The sequence below is a fragment of the Pygocentrus nattereri genome, chromosome 27, assembly GCF_015220715.1.
Source record: "Pygocentrus nattereri isolate fPygNat1 chromosome 27, fPygNat1.pri, whole genome shotgun sequence".
NCBI classification, from domain to species: domain Eukaryota; kingdom Metazoa; phylum Chordata; class Actinopteri; order Characiformes; family Serrasalmidae; genus Pygocentrus; species Pygocentrus nattereri.
This window is the reverse complement of record NC_051237.1, coordinates 26463200-26485699: the sequence shown is the minus strand read 5'-3', so window position 1 is coordinate 26485699 and position 22500 is coordinate 26463200. Positions and strand designations below refer to the sequence as shown.

The window sequence follows — 22500 nt, the reverse complement described above, 5'->3', positions numbered from 1 at the left end:
ACTGAAGGTGGATCGTGTGCATTCAGAGTCCCTCATGAAGATCGCTGATGCTGTAATTCTGTTGTAATTAAAGGAGTCGCTGAAGTTTATTGTCTCCGCCTGACAGCTTGTTCCACATTTCGGCCCGGAACACTTTCTGAATGAGGCCCAGTGTGGGGCAGCCAATCAGAACAGAGCTCATTTACATGCAGCCATGTGCAAAAGTTTGAAATAGCACATTTTGTCGATTTTATAGGTGAAATTGAGAATTTCTGCTAATTTAGGTGCAGAACTATTTATGTGCTGAGTTTCATATATTAGGAAAAAATCAATAATCAAAAATAATTCGTTTATGTTCCCCAATATGTTAAATTCAGCAAATAAACAGAAACCGAGTACTAAAATGTGCAGTAGCGTGTCTCTGTAGAGGACGTGTAAACTTATTCACACGAAGTTGACCGGGGTGCACAAACTTTTGCCCCGACCGTCCACACCGCCGTTTTTCCACACTCCCTGTCCATTTCATCAGCTCTACTGACCACATAGGAGCCCTTTCACATACGTTCAAAAAAAGATCGTTCTTCAAGGGCTCTACAACAGAAAAGTGGTTCTGCACAGAACCGACAACACTCAAAGAACCCTTTGCAGGGTGAAATGGTCCTTCAGATTGATGGAGAATGTGTTGTAGAAGGTTCTATCTTGAACCTTTTTCATAATGGTTCTGTGTAGCACCAAAAAGGGTTCTTCTACAGTTACGAGCTCGACATTGTAACAGTATCAGAACCTCTTTTTGGTGCTCTAACATTGTATACAAAACCATGAAGACTCAAAGAACCGTTTTTTGCGTGATTAAAGGGTTCTTTGCATCGTGAAAGCGTTCTTCAGATTGACGGAGAATGTGCTGTGCACGGTTCTATATGGAACCTTACAATTACAGTCATACAATTATACAAATCCCTTTGTAGGTATTTTGTAACAGTAACAGAACCTTTTTTGGAGCTTCATGCTTAAAAAAGAAAGTTCTTCAAGGGCTCTTTTATGAAGAAAATGGTTCTATACAGAAGCATGAACACTCACAGAACCCTTGGCACGGCGAAAGCGTTCTTCAGATCGATGGAAATTGTTTTATACACGGTTCTATACGGAACCTTACAATTGCAATTATATGACTGAATATACTGGAAAACAGGGTCTCTGTAGAGGGTGTGTAAACTTTTTCACATTCAGAAACACAACAAATACACAGAACTTGGCCACGGGTGCACAAACTTTTGCACAAAACTGTACACTGACTGTCCACTTCATCAAGTCCACCTCCTCGTTTCTACACTCACTGTCCACTTTATCAACTCAACTGACCACATAGGAGCACTTTTGTACACTCTTAAAAAAAGACCTTCAAGGGTTCTTCAGTAAAGACAGTGGTTCTATATAGAACCTTTCACATGGTCCTTTACATGGTGAAATGGTTTTTCAGAGTGACTATGGTTCCATACAGAACCTTTTTGATAATGGTTCTGTGTAGCACCAAAGAGTTCAACCTTGACATTGTAACAGTAACAGAACCTCTTTGGTGCTACATACTTAAAAAAGATGGTTCTTCAAAGGCACTTTAATAAAGAAAACGGTCATTTACACAACAATGAACGCTCAAACCACCCTTTGGACTGATTAAAGGGTTCTTTATGTTCTCCAGATTATATATGGTCCTACACAGAACCTTTATGAAAATGGTTCTTGACATCGTAACAAGAGCAGAACCCCTTTTTGGTGCTACATAGAACCATATTAAACACATTCTCCATCAACCTGTAGAACCATTTCACCATGCAAAGAACCATTTAAGCATGCAAATGGTTCTTTCAGTGGTCATGGTTCCACACAGAACCATTTCATTTACTAAAGAACCCTTGAAGAAGCATCTTTTTCCTAAGACTGTAGTCCATCTGTTTCTCTGATACTCTGTTACCCTGTTCTTCAGTGGTCAGGACCCCCATGGACCCTCACAGAGCAGGTACTATTGGGTGGTGGGTCATTCTCAGCACTGCAGTAACACTGACCTGGTGGTGGTGTGTTAGTGTGTGTTGCGCTGGTCTGAGTGGATCAGACACAGCAGTGCTGCTGGAGTTTTTAAACACCTCAGTGTCTCTGCTGGACTGAGAATAGCCCACCAACCAGCCCTCCTGTGGGCAGCGTCCTGTGACCACTGATGAAGGACTAGAGGATGACCAACACAAACTGTGCAGCAGCAGATCAGCTGTCGTCTCTGACTTTACATCTACAAGGTGGACCGACAAGGTGGGACAGAAGAATGGACAGAGAGTGGACCATGAGTGTTGGAAAACTCCAGCAGCACTTTAGCAACATATTAATATTCCAGGTAGTTGCTATGGTGTAAAGAATCCTGAAAAATCTAACGGCTGTAGCCTGAAATCTGTGAGAAGAGTAGCCGTGCAAATTTTCATCCATAGAGTAATAATAATAAAAAGAAAACAAAGACCAGTGAGTGAGTTTACACGCACTTAATAATCAGATCATTATCAGATTCCTGCAGTCATCTGATTAGTCCAATGGTCATGTAAACAGCCCACTCTGAGTTCATAGATCGGAGTCAGGGCTAGAAATCCGATAAATCTGATGAAGAGGCTGGATTTGAGCTCAGTGATCAGATTTCTCAGCGCTGTGAGCTCTGACTCTGAGATCACTCGGATCTCTCAGTCTGTGCGAGATCAGACGGCGGACGTCGCCAGACGCAGCAAAACACTGATGGAGCGGCGCTGAAACCAAACACCAAATAAAGGATTTAAACATTCTTCATCTTCCAGATGATGGAGGTTCGTATTTTCAGCTGAAGCGGCGCGATGTTTAAAAAAAGCCGCAGCAAGTTTGAGCTTTACGTTTACGTCACGTCCTCTTCTGTGAGTTTATTGGCTGGTTGTAAAGCAGAAATCTGATCACTGTCTGACTCCTGTAGACCTGCAGATCTGATTTCTCAAGAGAAAATGAAGACATGGATCAGATTACTGACAAAATCTGATTTTCTGCAGTTCAGATTATTAAGTGAATGTGAATGCGTTTTCATGCCATCTTAACCCGTGGGCGGTGTTGGTGTGTGTGTGTTACTGGACCCACCACATTATTGTTTATTAAATCAATACAGCCACAACAGTTTATGTAAAAACACCAGATGGATGGATATTTATTAATCCAGAAGGAAATTTAGCAATATTTAAAATACCACTAGTGTCCAGCGTAGGGTTCTACTTTAGCAGCTGTAGCCAGTCAGCAGCCTGTCCATGTTGCCCACCCTCACATACACACACACACACACACACACACAAACATATATACAAATACACACACCCCAACCCACACACACACACTCTAACAGCAGGCCATGTAGGAGGAGAACAGAGTGAAGGACACAGCACCTCCACACTTCCACTCCCCGCGGGTTCAGCCCAGCACCACATGTGTAGTATAAATGTGGGGGGTGAACAGAGTGAAGCTCTGAAAATGGGTTATTTTATATGTTCCTCACAGAAAATGAGCAAAGACCAAGAATCTGAGGCTGAAATATTAATAAACCACATCATTTCCTCTTTTGGGAAACATTGAAATTGGATCCCACAGAACCGAACGCCACACAAGGGTTAACGGAAAGGGAAAAGACGAATGGCTGTGATCTCTTACCTGTGAAAGTGTTTGTGGCTGGATAATCATCTGTCTGCATACTGCTGCTGCAGGAACGCTTCTGCAAGGCAGCTTTAACCAGTCCAGCAGAGAGAGCTCGGGGTCACGGGGCGCAGCCGGACGTCCTTCATTGCGGTTCCTCCGTTTCAAAATCTCGATCTCAGCTTCAATACGCAGAACTGAACTGGACCAGGCTGAACTACATAGGCAGGGGGCGCTACACTGGACTCTTACAAGGGCTTTCTGTCCTCCATGGATAAATTGCCATGGCCTGCGGAGAGTTTTCAGCTGGCTGTCTGACTCCGAGGTCCCATCCGGCCTGCCAACGACACCATTCCCTCCTCAGGAGCACGTGAGCTTCATTTTAGGTGAAATAACTGAAAGAAACAGAGAAAGAGGGGAAAAACACAGAGGAATGAGCGAGGGTGGCGAGGGGGGGTTAAAATATGACCAACAACACAAAGAGATCTGAACGAAAGCTGACCCTTTTCCTTTGGCCTGGATTTTTAGGAAGTGAGAGATATGGAGACTATGCAGGATGGAATTCGGAGAGAGAGAGAGAGAGAGAGAGAGAGAGACACAGAGAGAGATCCCCCCATCCACAAAAGAACTTTTTTATTTGTTCAGATGCAAACCCACAGCAGGGAGGCACTTTGAAGTCTAAAGATAAGCACGACTGGAGGTGGCGCGTACCTCCACAACACCAAATCATGGATCTCCACTTCAAACGGAGCGGAGCCCACTGATCACGCGGTGAATGAAAGAGTTTGGAGGCAGCAACACTGTACTTAGTCACTATCGCAGCGAAGGCAAAGGTCTGCTTACGCCATCATTAGGACAGTGGTGTTAATACAGCAGCCTGGCAAAAGGTCACATTTACCCCAAATGTAACTGACCAGCCAAGTCACGTTTGGTCTTTGAAGCATCATCAAACTGCCTGCCGACAGCATTACATATTCGCCCCAAAATCACGTGGAGGTGATCAGGATCTCTAATTTAGTTTTTCGTTACCCTTATTAGTCCCACAAACGGGGAAATTTCACCTCCACATTTAACCCATCCATGCAGTGAAACACCACATACACACTAGTGAGCACACACACACTAGAGGGCAGTGAGCACACTTGCCCAGACTGGTGGGCAGCCCTATCCACAGCACCCGGGAGCAGTTGGGGGGTTAGGTGTCTTGCTCAAGGACACTTCAGGTCACGTATGTCCGCACTGGGGATCGAACCGGCGACCTTCCGGTCACAAGGCTGGTTCCCTAATGTCCAGCCCACGACTGCCCCTATAAGCCCATGACTGCCCCTAACAGACCTGATTATGTGGTTTCTGACTCTGTAAAGCTTTGGGTCCACTACACGACTTTTAAAGTCTTAAGAGATTATAAGAGACTGGCCGTTTCACACTACCTGACCGGTTTTTGCAGCTTTCTGCGGGCGACTGAAACACTGGGGACCCGATTAGGGATCACACAACACAACCGAACGAGGCTCACTGAACTCTCGCGTTCTCCCGTCACAGGGAGGCGCAAATAAACAAACATGAGCTGCTGCTGTTTTCTCTGCCGTTTGCTCTGAGACAGTACAGAAGGAGCAGGTGAACGTGTGGGTCATGGGTTTAAAGACGTGATCGGTTTGGTGTTTTTTAGAGTTGTAAATGTAAATAAACTCGACTGCGCCTTAAACTCAGCTCATCAAAAAGTCTCGCTGCACTCACGAATGACTTTCCTCTGTTTTCGCTTTGTTTCTTGCTGTATTTTCCTCTTTCGCGCTCTCTGTTTTCATTGGCTGTTGCAGGAGTCTGCTCAGATTGAGTCGTTGAGCGGTTTACACTAGACTGCACTCAAATTAAACATGTTTGGTAAACTCTGACTGGTCTGAAACGCGACCAGGAGGAATGAAATCTGAGTCTGCGCCCCTCATAGGCGACTCGATTCTCTCTCCGACTGTCGCCTCTGACTGACCCAAACATCTGCAGACTAGAGCTGACCACCACAGACTCAGACTGACCGAGAATCAGGGCTGAAATCGGGGCAAAAGTCATGTAGTGGAACTCACTGTTAGTGGCATATTTCTGTTGGGTTGTGTTTTGGATGCTTGTATGCAACCAGCATGAACATAAAGGCTCACCAACTAAACCAGCACCAGTATAGACCAGATTAGACCACCATGGAGTGCATGCTGGTCTAAGCTGGTTTGGTGCTGGTTTAGCTAGTCAGCCAGCATTGTTACCAGCATCCAAAACACTGGTTTTGCTGGTGACCGGTCAATGTAGGCTCTTGTAACTAAGAAGCAATGGGAGATTATACTCCACCAATTAGCCTCTGCATGACATCATGGAAAGACATGGAAAGAGTTTAGCTTAGTCTTAGACACAACACCACTTTTCATCTTTATGTTCCACTCACAGGCCAATTCACTCCCTTTTCCTTCATTTCTTTCTTTCGTTATGCTCTACAAACTTGTTTATTCAGTCTTACCAGCAACATTTTCAACTAAATCATTTTAGGTTATTGCATTTTATTCAATGGCTTGTGATCTATATGTCTAACGTTTGTTTATTTTCCAAAATAAAAGGCTGTGCACATTTAAAAATTGGTTGAGGGGATTAAAATCTAAATCTTGCATGCAGGACAATAATCTGGGTGGTCCGAGGTTGGACCAGCAGTGGCATACAGTTGGCCGGGGGCTGCCGGACTGATGTGTTTGCTATCCTAGCTTCTCTGCATACTTTGTTACCCCCTTTTACCCTGTTCTTCAGTGGTCAGGACCCCCATGGACCCTCACAGAGCAGGTACTGTTTGGGTGGTGGGTCATTCTCAGCACTGCAGTGACACTGACGTGGTGGTGGGGTGTTAGTGTGTGTTGCGCTGGTCTGAGTGGATCAGACACAGCAGTGCTGCTGGAGTTTTTAAACACTGTGTCCACTCACTGTCCACTCTATTAGACACCCCTACCTTGTCGGTCCACCTTGTAGATGTAAAGTCAGACACGACAGCTCATCTGCTGGTGCACAGTTTGTGTTGGTCATCCTCTGGTCCTTCATCAGTGGTCACAGAACGCTGCCCACAGGACGCTGCCCACAGGACGCTGTTGGCTGGATATTTTTGGTTGGTGGACTATTCTCAGACCAGCAGCGACACTGAAGTGTTTTAAAACTCCAGCAGCACTGCTGTGTCTGATCCACTCACACCAGCGCAACACACACTAACACACCACCACCACGTCAGTGTTACTGCAGTGCTGAGAATGACCCACCACCCAAATAGTACCTGCTCTGTGAGGGTCCATGGGGGTCCTGACCACTGAAGAACAGGGTAACAGAGTATCAGAGAAACAGATGGACTACAGAGTGCAGCTATACAGTAAGTGGAGCTGATGAAGTGGACAGTGAGCGTAGAAACATAACAGGTCATAACGTTACGTCTGACCGCTGTATAATAAGCACACAGTACATGGTGTAGGAATACTGTACATATTGCCTGACACTGACTTTGTCCTGAGGACGGCTTTGTTCATATCCTGACTGACAGCTCCGATATGAGCCGCTACGCTGGTCTCGCTCGTCTCCTCTCGTCTCCCTCATGCTGGGGACAGTTCCTCCTTGTGTCAGCATTCTCCCTCCCCGTATCTCGCTCTGGAGATCAGCCAGAGCTGCGCGGCTCGCCCAGAGGAGCTGGAAATGGGAGATAGCGCCAGCGGAGCTGAGCGAGCCTGGGTGAGTAACTAACACACCGGGATTGATCAGAGTCATCTGGCCCATTACCAGCAGGAGAAACATCAGAACTTCCTGAAAGCCCTTCTGAGTCACCGACATCATTTACAGTGTGTTTCTAACCGCATAATGAGAGAACGCTCACGATGGCACTTCTGCGGGGCTGAAAATCAACTGCTTCAAACGGTCAAACAGTGGACACTTTGCTCTCGAGATGCTTAAAAACGCAGCAGAGAGCAGCAGCTTCAGAAAAGGCCTAATGGTTTCACTAATAATAGGCGAATGATGAGCATCGCTGGATTTAAACTGTTCAAGTACCGCATTAATACTTTGAACTCATTGTTCTAAATGGAACCACTGCCTTTACTAAATGCCATCTTTTTAAGTGTGTATATAGAACCATTGTTTTTACTAAAAAACCCTTGAAGAACCACCTTTTTAAGAGTGTATCTAGCTAAACTGGCTACAGTAGCAGGTACACTGCTGCACTGCTTGCGTTCTCACTAGAATATAAGAATTCATATTGGAACCACGACTCCAGTAACTTTCCCAGTGTTCACTGTAGAGGGCATGGCCTTGGTAGGGAGTAGGGCATGGGGAGTAGGGCATGGGGAGTAGGGCATGGGGAGTAGGGCATGGGGAGGGAGTAGGGCACGGGGAGTAGGGCATGGGGAGCAGGGCATAGGGAGCAGGGCATGGAGAGAAGGGCATGGGGAGTAGGGCATGGGGAGGGAGTAGGGCACGGGGAGTAGGGCATGGGGAGCAGGGCATAGGGAGCAGGGCATGGAGAGAAGGGCATAGGGAGTTGGGTATGGGGAGTAGGGCACGGGGAGTAGGGCACGGGGAGGGAGTAGGGCATGGGGAGTAGGGCATGGGGAAATGGGCATAGGGAGTAGGGCATAGGGAAATGGGCATAGGGAACAGGGCATAGGGAACAGGGCATAGGGAGCACGGCATAGGGAGTAGGGCACGGGGAGTAGGGCACGGGGAGTAGGGCACGGGGAGTAGGGCACAGGGAGTAGGGCACAGGGAGTAGGGAACAGGCGTGATCACGTCAGAATGAAGCGCACTGCCCGAGGTGTTCTGGCACATAAGACATTAATTTCCAGGAAAATTAAAGAGCGTTTGGTTCTAATAAGTTGGTAAAAATAAAAAGAGCATAATGGTTCCGTCTCTAACAGGAATCTCACATTTTTCCTTCATCACAAAACCCTCTCACACATTTTCAGGTGCAGCAGAAACAACAGCGCTCTCCCTGATGACAGGAAAAAGCCGCAGGCCGCGTTGTACTCCTGACATTGATTAATGATCTAACAACTTCACAGAGAAAGAGACAAAAGGCCTTTTTGAAGGAAAGGAAGGGGGAGCTGACACCACAGGGCAGGTACAGCATCCACCATTCTGCCGTCAAACCAGGGGGCCGTATTAATGACTTTGCCTCACTAACACTTTTTAACCTGACTTTGTTCGATGGAAGGAAAAACAACAATACACAAACTTCAGTGTGACAGTGAGTGAGCTGGTAGTAAACACAGAAAATGATCAGTAACTTCTGCTCGACCTGTTTAAATTGAAAACGGCACAAAAACATGATGTGATGTTTTAGCTCGTCCACTTTATTGCTTCGTATAAAATTACACGAATTCCAAATTTGATACCTGAAGCACATTCTAGAAAAGTTTTTACAGGAGCAGGTTTTCCACCGTGTTACATCACCTTCCCTTTTAACAACACTCAATCATTTGGGGACCGAGGACACAAACTGATCTACTTCCATTACAAAAGCCTTCAGCTGTGCAATCTTTCCTTCATATTTTTCATGATGAAGACTAATATTTCAGTGGGGGACAGGTCTGGGCTGCAGGCAGGTCAGTCTATCTCAGCACTCCGTGATTAAGCAGCCATGCCGTGGTAGCACATGCGGAACATGGCTTGGCATTGTCATGTTGAAATAAGATATGATGAAAAAGACGGCGTCTAGAAGGCAGCATATCGCTGCTGTCAGAACAAATCCTCATATATCCATTTTTGTTGTTTTTTTAAAGTATTTTACATAATTTAAAAATGCCTGTTGTCCTTTACATCGTGTGTACCTTTCATGATGAATGGACCAAAGGAAACAGCCCAAAATTACTTGGAAAAAATCTGGCTCCATTGACTTCCATTAAAATTAAGTGTGTTTTTTCCTCTTCCTGTAAAGTTACCATTTTGGAGATACGAGGTTTTGTTCTGACAACAGCGACATGTTGCTTTAAAATGTGTTCAGTGTTACTGGTGTTTTTACAGATGTGCAACTCCACTAATACTAACAGAGGTGGGAAGAGTAGTCTGCATTCATTTCATTCGTATTTGTGCACATTCTCTGAAAGTGTATAAAACGGAGCAGTACCATCGGACACCATGGGGGGGCAGTGTAGCCAATAGTTCACGTGAGACACAATGCCAGTTTCTCTCAAAACAAATGAAAATGATCCACGTCACAAAGTATTTAATGGCCATGCAAATGGGACGGCCGAGAGGAAGACGTCGTGTTCTGAGACGCATGAGCTGGACGTCCGTCCCACCGCCGTCTTTTAAAGATCAGAGCATGAACTTCGTCTCCTCTGCAGACCAGTTTCTGCTCCGCCGTGTTGAACGATATAAACTCTCACTGTGACGCGACGCTCATGCAGAACGGACTGAAACTTTCCGATAGGGAATGTAATCGGATACAGGCGTTTACACGGATATTATTCTTCTATTTAACAGGTTTACCCACCTTGTTCAATCGGATAGAAATTGTATTCCAAATGGCCTCAATCGGACTAGACTATTCCGACTGAGGTGTTTACATGGACGTATTCTATTCCGATTGAGCTGTTAGTCATATTATTAACGGATTATCAGGCTTCATGTAAATGTGGCTACTGACAGTTCTATTGTTCCAAATGGGTTTGTTCTTTTTTGTATGTAAAGGGAGTATAAATGAGCCTTAAATTAATACCTTAAAACAACCTGAGTAAAAAATCAAAAATATCAAAAACCTACGTAAGTACTGAGTGACATATAGAACTGCAGCGGAACTTCTTAGTAAATCCAGCATCTATCAGCACAGGAACTGAAGTTTGTGTGGCACTATTTTTCACTTCTTTGGATTTTCTGGTCTAAAATAAAATGCTAAAGCTCCAAAGTCAGAGATGTGACCAATCACAAAGCAGTACAGATATTGTCAACAACAAAAATAACTGTAGAACGGACTCGGTTTATATCACAATACCTACATTTAGAGTCGGTTATTCATTCAGCCTAATGAGAAACTGTAGAACAGACTCGGTTTATATCACAATACCTACATTTAGAGCCGGTTATTCATTCAGCCTAATGAGAAACTGTAGAACAGACTCGGTTTATATCACAGTACCTACATTTAGAGTCGGTTATTCATTCAGTCTAATGAGAAACTGTAGAACGGACTCGGTTTATATCACAATACCTACATTTAGAGCCGGTTATTCATTCAGCCTAATGAGAAACTGTAGAACGGACTCGGTTTATATCACAATACCTACATTTAGAGCCGGTTATTCATTCAGCCTAATGAGAAACTGTAGAACGGACTCGGTTTATATCACAATACCTACATTTAGAGCCGGTTATTCATTCAGCCTAATGAGAAACTGTAGAACGGACTCGGTTTATATCACAATACCTACATTTAGAGTCGGTTATTCATTCAGCCTAATGAGAAACTGTAGAATAGGACTCGGTTTATATCACAATACCTACATTTAGAGTCGGTTATTCATTCAGCCTAATGAGAAACTGTAGAACGGACTCGGTTTATATCACAATACCTACATTTAGAGTCGGTTATTCATTCAGCCTAATGAGAAACTGTAGAACGGACTCGGTTTATATCACAATACCTACATTTAGAGTCGGTTATTCATTCAGTCTAATGAGAAACTGTAGAACATGACTCGGTTTATATCACAATACCTACATTTAGAGTCGGTTATTCATTCAGTCTAATGAGAAACTGTAGAACAGACTCGGTTTATATCACAATACCTACATTTAGAGCCGGTTATTCATTCAGCCTAATGAGAAACTGTAGAACGGACTCGGTTTATATCACAATACCTACATTTAGAGTCCGTTCTACAGTTTCTCATTAGACTGAATGAATAACCGGCTCTAATGAGAAACTGTAGAACAGACTCGGTTTATATCACAATACCTACATTTAGAGTCGGTTATTCATTCAGCCTAATGAGAAACTGTAGAACGGACTCGGTTTATATCACAATACCTACATTTAGAGTCGGTTATTCATTCAGCCTAATGAGAAACTGTAGAACAGACTCGGTTTATATCACAATACCTACATTTAGAGTCGGTTATTCATTCAGCCTAATGAGAAACTGTAGAACGGACTCGGTTTATATCACAATACCTACATTTAGAGCTGGTTATTCATTCAGCCTAATGAGAAACTGTAGAACGGACTCGGTTTATATCACAATACCTACATTTAGAGTCGGTTATTCATTCAGCCTAATGAAAAACTGTAGAACAGACTCGGTTTATATCACAATACCTACATTTAGAGTCGGTTATTCATTCAGCCTAATGAGAAACTGTAGAACAGACTCGGTTTATATCACAATACCTACATTTAGAGTCGGTTATTCATTCAGTCTAATGAGAAACTGTAGAACGGACTCGGTTTATATCACAATACCTACATTTAGAGCCGGTTATTCATTCAGCCTAATGAGAAACTGTAGAACAGACTCGGTTTATATCACAATACCTACATTTAGAGCCGGTTATTCATTCAGCCTAATGAGAAACTGTAGAACAGACTCGGTTTATATCACAGTACCTACATTTAGAGTCGGTTATTCATTCAGCCTAATGAGAAACTGTAGAACGGACTCGGTTTATATCACAATACCTACATTTAGAGTCGGTTATTCATTCAGCCTAATGAGAAACTGTAGAACGGACTCGGTTTATATCACAATACCTACATTTAGAGTGGGTTATTCATTCAGCCTAATGAGAAACTGTAGAACGGACTCGGTTTATATCACAATACCTACATTTAGAGCCGGTTATTCATTCAGCCTAATGAGAAACTGTAGAACAGACTCGGTTTATATCACAATACCTACATTAGAGTCGGTTATTCATTCAGCCTAATGAGAAACTGTAGAACAGACTCGGTTTATATCACAATACCTACATTTAGAGCCGGTTATTCATTCAGTCTAATGAGAACGGACTCGGTTTATATCACAATACCTACATTTAGAGTCGGTTATTCATTCAGCCTAATGAGAAACAGTAGAACGGACTCGGTTTATATCACAATACCTACATTTAGAGTCGGTTATTCATTCAGCCTAATGAGAAACTGTAGAACGGACTCGGTTTATATCACAATACCTACATTTAGAGCTGGTTATTCATTCAGCCTAATGAGAAACTGTAGAACGGACTCGGTTTATATCACAATACCTACATTTAGAGTCGGTTATTCATTCAGCCTAATGAGAAACTGTAGAACGGACTCGGTTTATATCACAATACCTACATTTAGAGTCGGTTATTCATTCAGCCTAATGAGAAACTGTAGAACGGACTCGGTTTATATAACAATACCTACATTTAGAGTCGGTTATTCATTCAGCCTAATGAGAAACTGTAGAACAGACTCGGTTTATATCACAATACCTACATTTAGAGTCGGTTATTCATTCAGCCTAATGAGAAACTGTAGAACGGACTCGGTTTATATCACAATACCTACATTTAGAGTCGGTTATTCATTCAGTCTAATGAGAAACTGTAGAACGGACTCGGTTTATATCACAATACCTACATTTAGAGCCGGTTATTCATTCAGTCTAATGAGAAACTGTAGAACAGACTCGGTTTATATCACAATACCTACATTTAGAGCCGGTTATTCATTCAGCCTAATGAGAAACTGTAGAACGGACTCGGTTTATATCACAATACCTACATTTAGAGTCGGTTATTCATTCAGCCTAATGAGAAACTGTAGAACGGACTCGGTTTATATCACAATACCTACATTTAGAGTCGGTTATTCATTCAGTCTAATGAGAAACTGTAGAACAGACTCGGTTTATATCACAATACCTACATTTAGAGCCGGTTATTCATTCAGTCTAATGAGAACGGACTCGGTTTATATCACAATACCTACATTTAGAGTCGGTTATTCATTCAGCCTAATGAGAAACTGTAGAACGGACTCGGTTTATATCACAATACCTACATTTAGAGTCGGTTATTCATTCAGCCTAATGAGAAACTGTAGAACAGGACTCAGGTTATATCACAATACCTACATTTAGAGTCGGTTATTCATTCAGTCTAATGAGAAACTGTAGAACAGACTCGGTTTATATCACAATACCTACATTTAGAGCCGGTTATTCATTCAGTCTAATGAGAAACTGTAGAACAGACTCGGTTTATATCACAATACCTACATTTAGAGTCGGTTATTCATTCAGCCTAATGAGAAACTGTAGAACGGACTCGGTTTATATCACAATACCTACATTTAGAGTCGGTTATTCATTCAGCCTAATGAGAAACTGTAGAACAGACTCGGTTTATATCACAATACCTACATTTAGAGTCGGTTATTCATTCAGTCTAATGAGAAACTGTAGAACGGACTCGGTTTATATCACAATACCTACATTTAGAGTCGGTTATTCATTCAGTCTAAAGAGAAACTGTAGAACAGACTCGGTTTATATCACAATACCTACATTTAGAGTCGGTTATTCATTCAGTCTAATGAGAAACTGTAGAACGGACTCGGTTTATATCACAATACCTACATTTAGAGTCGGTTATTCATTCAGTCTAACGAGAAACTGTAGAACGGACTCGGTTTATATCACAATACCTACATTTAGAGTCGGTTATTCATTCAGTCTAACGAGAAACTGTAGAACAGACTCGGTTTATATCACAATACCTACATTTAGAGTCCGGTTATTCATTCAGCCTAACGAGAAACTGTAGAACAGACTCGGTTTATATCACAATACCTAAATTTAGAGCCGGTTATTCATTCAGCCTAATGAGAAACTGTAGAACAGGACTCGGTTATATCACAATACCTACATTTAGAGCCGGTTATTCATTCAGCCTAATGAGAAACTGTAGAACAGGACTCGGTTTATATCACAATACCTACATTTAGAGTCGGTTATTCATTCAGTCCTAATGAGAAACTGTAGAACGGACTCGGTTTATATCACAATACCTACATTTAGAGCCGGTTATTCATTCAGTTTAATGAGAAACTGTAGAACAGACTCGGTTTATATCACAATACCTACATTTAGAGTCGGTTATTCATTCAGTCTAATGAGAAACTGTAGAACGGACTCGGTTTATATCACAATACCTACATTTAGAGTCGGTTATTCATTCAGTCTAATGAGAAACTGTAGAACAGGACTCGGTTTATATCACAATACCTACATTTAGAGTCGGTTATTCATTCAGCCTAATGAGAAACTGTAGAACAGACACGGTTTATATCACAATACCTACATTTAGAGTCGGTTATTCATTCAGTCTAATGAGAAACTGTAGAACGGACTCGGTTTATATCACAATACCTACATTTAGAGCCGGTTATTCATTCAGTCTAATGAGAAACTGTAGAACGGACTCGGTTTATATCACAATACCTACATTTAGAGTCGGTTATTCATTCAGTCTAATGAGAAACTGTAGAACGGACTCGGTTTATATCACAATACCTACATTTAGAGTCGGTTATTCATTCAGCCTAACGAGAAACTGTAGAACGGACTCGTTTATATCACAATACCTACATTTAGAGTCGGTTATTCATTCAGCCTAATGAGAAACTGTAGAACGGACTCGGTTTATATCACAATACCTACATTTAGAGTCGGTTATTCATTCAGTCTAACGAGAAACTGTAGAACGGACTCGGTTTATATCACACTACCTACATTTAGAGCCGGTTATTCATTCAGCTAATGAGAAACTGTAGAACAGACTCGGTTTATATCACAATACCTACATTTAGAGTCGGTTATTCATTCAGTCTAATGAGAAACTGTAGAACAGGACTCGGTTTATATCACAATACCTACATTTAGAGTCGGTTATTCATTCAGTCCTAATGAGAAACTGTAGAACGGACTCGGTTTATATCACAATACCTACATTTAGAGTCGGTTATTCATTCAGCCTAATGAGAAACTGTAGAACAGACTCGGTTTATATCACAATACCTACATTTAGAGCCGGTTATTCATTCAGTCTAATGAGAAACTGTAGAACGGACTCGGTTTATATCACAATACCTACATTTAGAGCCGGTTATTCATTCAGTCTAATGAGAAACTGTAGAACAGATACCTACAATACCTACATGTAGAATAAAGCTGACCTCGGCCTGTGGGCTATAACTGCACACTCTTCTTGTAAATGCTCTTTCAGTTTCACTTTCACAAAGAGTGTGCCCTCACAATAGTAGCCGATTGTTGGCTGCTAACCCCAATCCCAGCTCTAACCCTATTCCTAATCTCAAATCTGTCTCGGCTCACAGTCATGACCTCCATGCTAGGCCCAACAATTTATGTAATCGCCTGCGTTATGTAAGCAGGTATACACACGCTAAAGCCACACAGGCGGCCTATAGAAGTCAGTATAATTACAGTGGACTGGACATGAGTGTCCAGTGACGGCAGGACTTTATCAGCTATCTTACTTAAAACTCCAAAAGCCATTCACTCCTCTAATTTCTCCCAGCTGTTGTGGCTCATTCTGCTGACAGCTGGAAAGGGAAGAATAAGCCTGGCTTTCATATTTCAGTCACATTTAACAAACCAGACATGACACTGTCAGAATAACAAACAAAGAAAATGGCGATGGTAGAGGCAGAAATTCAGGCTTCAAAACAGACACCGTTCCCCTCCAACTTTGGGTGCTGGATTGCGGCACTAATAAGGGTCCGTCCCCTCTAAACGGAAAAGTTTCCTGCTGGAGATGCGAGAAAAGCGGCTGTAGCTGAGCTGAAGCTTAAAGCACAGCGAAGTAAGTCTGCGTTGACATTATATTTATTATAATATTTATTTTCATTTATAGCCTGTACTAGAACGCTAGAACATAAGTGATAAGTTAAGTGATACTTTTTTTTTAATCCCACAAACGGGGAGATTCCACCTCCGCATTTAACCCATCCGTGAAGTGAAACACCACATACACACGGACACGTACACTTCAGCAGTCATGAGTTACGTCAACTCATGCATAGACAACGTCACTTCTGTTAAACAACTGAAAATCTTTCCTAATCAGAAACCCTGGATGAATGCAGAGGTTCGCCTACTGCTGAAAGCACGTGATGCTGCTTTCAGATCTGGTGATGCCGCGGCTTACAGCTCAGCCAGGGCAAACCTGAAAAAAGGGATTAGGAAAGCCAAGTGCACCTACAAACTGTCTGTTGAGGAGAACTTCCACAACTCTGACCCCCGCCGCATGTGGAAGGGCATTCAGGCAATCACTGGCTACAGGCCTCCATCCCTGACCCCCTCAGCCAGCAGTGCCTCTCTCCCAGATGAGCTTAATCAGTTCTATGCTCGTTTCGACCAGAGGAATGACCAACACAGCACATGGAGTGGTCTTCCCCACAATGAAAGCCCCCTCACACTTTCCACTGATAATGTACAGTCTGTACTGAGCAGGGTGCATGCACGCAAAGCTGCTGGTCCAGATGGCGTTCCTGGACGTGTCCTCAGAGCGTGCGCTGGACAGTTAGCCAAGGTCTTCACCAATATCTTCAACCTATCATTGGCCCAGGCTGCTGTTCCGGCATGCTGGAAGACATCCACCATCATACCGGTGCCAAAGTGCTCATCTGCTGCATGTCCTAATGACTTCCGCCCAGTCGCACTCACCCCCATTGTGATGAAGTGCTTTGAGAAACTGGTCCTCAACCACCTGAAGACAGTGCTCCCACCATCCCTGGACTCCCACCAGTTTGCATACCGTGCAAACAGGTCGACTGAGGATGCAATTTTCACTGCTCTTCACTCTGCCCTCACCCATCTGGATGAAAGGAACACCTACATCCGCATGCTGTTCATCGACCTCAGCTCTGCTTTTAACACGGTCATCCCAACTAGGCTGGTCACCAAGCTCAGCGACCTGGGAATCAGCACCCCCATGTGTAACTGGGCTTTGGAATTCCTGACAGACCGACCCCAGTCTGTGAGATTGGGCAGTCATATGTCTACCACCATCACCCTGAACACTGGTGTGCCGCAAGGCTGTGTGCTGAGCCCTCTGCTCTTCTCCCTGTTCACCCACGATTGTGTTCCTCTGCACACATCTAACATCTTCATCAAGTTTGCAGACGACACCACAGTGGTTGGCCACATCAGAAACAACGATGAATCGGCCTACAGGGAGGAGATCCAGCACCTGACTTCCTGGTGCACCACCAACAACCTCATCCTGAACACAGGCAAAACCAAAGAACTCATCGTGGACTATCAGAAAACCAAGGGCTGCACACACTCTCCTGTCTACATCAACGGAGCAGAGGTAGAACGTGTGTCCAGCTTTAGGTTCCTGGGAATCCACATCTCGGCAGACCTTTCATGGTCCTTCAACACCTCCCATCTCATCAAGAAGGCACAGCAGCGTCTTTACTTCCTGAGGAGACTAAAACAAGACCGGCTGTCTCCTCAGATACTCACAAATTTTTACAGATGCACCATCGAGAGCATACTGACCAACTGTGTGACCGTGTGGTACAGTAGCTCCACTGTGGCGGAGAGGAAATCCCTGCAGAGGGTAGTAAGGACTGCTCAGCGCATCACAGGCATGCAGCTCCCTGCCATCAAAGACATTCACCACCAGCGCTGTGTGCGCAGAGCACACAGCATCATTAAGGACCCCTCCCACCCCAACTACAAACTGTTCAACCTACTTCCATCCGGGAGGAGATACAAGAGCATCCGGGCCAGAACCAGTCGGCTCAGGTCCAGCTTCTTTCCCTCCACAATCACTCTGCTGAACTCCACACCTCGCTGATATCACTACCACTCATACTGCACACAGCGGACTATGAACACTGCCTTTCATACTACACTCACCAATCAGAGCTGTTGTTTTATTCATTATTATTACCATCGCACAAATTTAACATCCTACTGCCATGTAAACAACACATCGCAACAGTTATTCAATACAGTGTACATCTCCAACATGTTCATGTATATATCTACACACCTATAATCTATTTTTTTGCATATCTATAAGTAATTTATTCTATATACTGTAATGTTGCACTATGTCTATTTATTGCACAGTCTCTTTTTGCACTATTGCTACTATTTGCACTTCTGGTAGATGCTAACTGCATTTCGTTGCCATGTACTTGTACTGAGTAATGACAATAAAGTTGAATCTATCTATCTATCTATACATACTAGTGAATACACACACACTAGGGGGCAGTGAGCACACTTGCCCAGAGTGGTGGGCAGCCCTATCCACGGCACCCGTGGGGCAGCTGGGAGTTAGGTGTCTTGCTCAAAGACACCTCAGTCATGGACTGTCGGCACCGGGGATTGAACCGGTGACCTTCCGGTCACAGGGCCAGTTCCCTAACTTCCAGCCCACAACTGCCCCCTACTGAGACAGATTTACAGCCAAGATGGTAAAATTGACAAGAAACTTTTGTGGCTCCCAAGGTGGTTTCATTTTTTGAAAGGACAAAATAGCTCTTCTTAACATTTGGGTTGAGACCCCCGGTTTAAGCACCTCGGACTGGAGACTTCCGCTGGACCTGGCAACCCTAAAAATGCCGCTGCGGACTCTTTGAAAGAAAGGTAGGTATGATAACCAGTGTTAACCAGGGGGAGACGTTTTAAGTCCATTGTCTCCAACTCTGGTCCTGGAAGTCCTCCTTCTTGCAGAGCCAAGCTCCAACCACACCCGCTCCAGCTAATCAACCTCTTCCCAAGTCCCTGATTGGCTGATTAGATGGATTAGAGCTAAGGGAGGGGCAGGGCAGCTTATTGTATACAGGTTGGAGCAAAACTCTGAGGGAAGGCCGCTCTCCAGGACCAGGACTGTTTTAAGTTAATAAAACTGAAAATTGGAGCAGGTATTCATTCAGATTGTTTTGATAAATAAAAGGTAAATATAATATAAATGTGACTAGAACCGGGCTGGTCAGCTGGCTAACAGGCTAACAGCCTAAACAGCTCCATCATTAATATCACAGGCTGGAATTAAAGCACTGACCGTGTGATTTACTGTTGAACTGCAGTATAAAAGACTAAAAATGCCGCATCAATGTTTTACACACTTCAGTCAGAAGTGGCGTCAAACCCAGGCTGAATCCCAAACGGCTCCGTACTCCCTAAACAGTGTTCTAGCTATGAAAGTGTAGACGTTCTAGCCTCTACAGCCAAACAGTGCCTCATTTATCCAGGGTGGATGTTTCTGAGTCCCAAATGACTTTCTTAGCTGTGTTTTGCTCTGTTGGGCTGCAGGATCCAGTATTTAAACTGCTATGTAGTGCAGTATGTAGGGAGCAGGGAGCCGTTTGAGACTCAGCCCCAGTGTGAGAAGAGGAGCCTCTGGATTGGTGCTAATTAAGACACAGTGGTGAGTTTTTACATTGAGCAGTGCTGTTATCATTAATATGCGAGAAAAGTTCAACATTTATGAAATGACTGCAGTACGCAGCGATGGGCGGCCGAATGTTGTCCACCGATCATCATCAAATCATCTAAACCAGTTAATCTTCTGGGTCGTGGGGGAGCTGGAGCGTATCCCAGCAGTCATTGGGCTGAAGGCAGGAAACACCCTGGACAAGCCACCTGTCCTCCACAGGACAGACAGACGGATATATACACTCACACTTAGGGAGAATTTAGTGCGTCCAGCTGGCCTGACTGTACGTCTTCGGACTGTGGGAGGAAACCCACACAGACGCGGGGAGAACATGCAGACTCCACACAGAAAGAACCCGGTCGCCCGGCCGGGGAATCGAACCCAGACTCTTCTTGCTGTGAGGCGACAGCGCCGCCCACTGAGCCAGGGTTACTGATGACAGAAGATGGCTATGCTAGAGAGCTAAAGCTGAAGCTAACTTACATTTGGGGAAAGAGGAGGAAAATGGTGTAAATGAGATTTTCCACCGAATCGCTTTAAAACACCGCAATGCAGACACACACACCTGATTTCCTCACCATGCTTGACTCATTCCGGCTGCGCTGTGCTCCCACTGTGACAGCATCCCTTTCCCTTTCATCATTAGCTGAGTCACAGCAGCTCAACTAAACGTTCCCAACACACGTTTACACTCACACACTCTGGCCGATTGGGCCAACAGCGTGACCGTAACTGTATCAGTAGCTATGCATAATAAATCTCATGATTAATGAATTCATGTTCAGTCAGATCAAAAATTAAGTACAAGTTATTCATCTTTTTCAGCAGATACACTGTATTCACTGCCCCATCCAAATCACTGTGCAGTCCAGTCGTGAAATTTTCTCACTACTAAAAAATTCCACAGGCCTTCAGATCAGCTCAAGAACAGCGTAGAGAGCTTCATGGAATGGGTTTCCATGGTCGAGCAGCTGCATCCAAGCCTTACATCACCAAGCGCAATGCAAAGCGTGGAATGCAGTGGAGTAAAGCGCCGCCATTGGACTCTAGAGCAGTGGAGACGTGTTCTCTGGAGTGACCAATCACGCTTCTCCGTCTGGAAATCCGATGGACGAGTCTGGGTTTGGCGGTTGCCAGGAGACGGTACTTGTCTGACTGCATTGTGCAGAGTGTAAAGTTTGGTGGAGGGGGGATCATGGTGTGGGGGTGTTTTTCAGGAGTTCAGTGAAAGGAACTCTTAATGTTTCAGCAACAAGAGATTTTGGACAATTTCATGCTCCCAACTTTGTGGGAGCAGTTTGGGGACAGCCTGGATTTCTCAGTCTGAGCATGTGTGAAAACAGACGGCGGTACCAGAAATAAGCAAGTACTGTCACCGCGAGACGCAGCACAACACCTTCAGAGCGACACTGAAGCCAAACACACGCTTGATGAAATGAAGGACTTAATCTTCATCTTCTAGATGAAGTATGTCTTTTTTTAAAAAGCCGCAGCGTGAAGTTTGAGTTTTACGTTTACGTCACGTCCTCTTCTGTGAGTTTATTGGCTGGTTGTAAAGCAGAAATCTGATCACTGTCTGACTCCTGTAGACCTGCAGATCTGATTTCTCAAGAGAAAATGAAGACGTGGATCAGATTACTGACAAAATCTGATTTTCTGCAGTTCAGATTATTAGGCGCATGTTAACATGCTCATTAAATATGAAGAAAGCATGACTCCTAACAACCACCTGGAAAACCTGGTTGACACTAAAACTGCCCCCTCAGATAAACAGCCCTGAAAGCTTTGATCTCTGAGAGAGAGGAGAACCTTCAAGCTGCTTCAGATCTGAAAACATCCACAGGTGTTTCTGTCCCACTGTGAGAAGACCACTCAGCACTGTGGGTCTGAAAGGATGTGCAGACTCTTTAAAAGGTGCTTATTCAGGGGCTCTTTAATAATATAGAAAAAAAGAGAATATTTCTATTTAGAACCATGAGTTCTATCTAGTTCCATTTGCATGTTTAAACGGTTCTCTGCATGGTGACACGGTTCTTCAGATTGATGGAGAATATGCCCTACATAGCACCAAAAAGGTTCTTCTATTGTTACAAGCTTGACCCTCACCCTCGACTCTGTTAGGATGGTGAGGGGTGTTTTTGGGAGTTGGGGGTGTCGGGGGGTGATGATCACTGACGGATCTCTGGATCTCAGCATCATTTTCTCCCTAATTTCAGCTCAATAAAAGTATGGAAATAAAAAGCGTGGGAAGGTATGTCTCTCCTCTCTGCTCTGCCAATCACATCACATCTCTCACACCATTTACCCGTCTACCACCGAGACCGAGAGCACGGAGGAGCAAATAAATAAATAAATAAATAAATAAATAAGACAACAAGAAGAACAAGAAATAAACTAAAA

The 22500-nt window shown here is 43.8% G+C and overlaps 1 protein-coding gene across 1 annotated transcript in view; it reads right to left on the bottom strand.

Annotated features, from left to right (window-relative positions):
* The window catches only part of ldlrad4a (low density lipoprotein receptor class A domain containing 4a), a 125239-nt gene that overhangs the window by 74266 nt on the left and 28473 nt on the right, over positions 1–22500 (bottom strand). Inside the window, exon 2 of the mRNA XM_037535542.1 lies at positions 3673–4049. Coding sequence (XP_037391439.1) covers positions 3673–3712 — 40 coding nt within the window. The 5' untranslated portion in view covers positions 3713–4049. The remainder of the gene's footprint in view (positions 1–3672; positions 4050–22500) is intronic.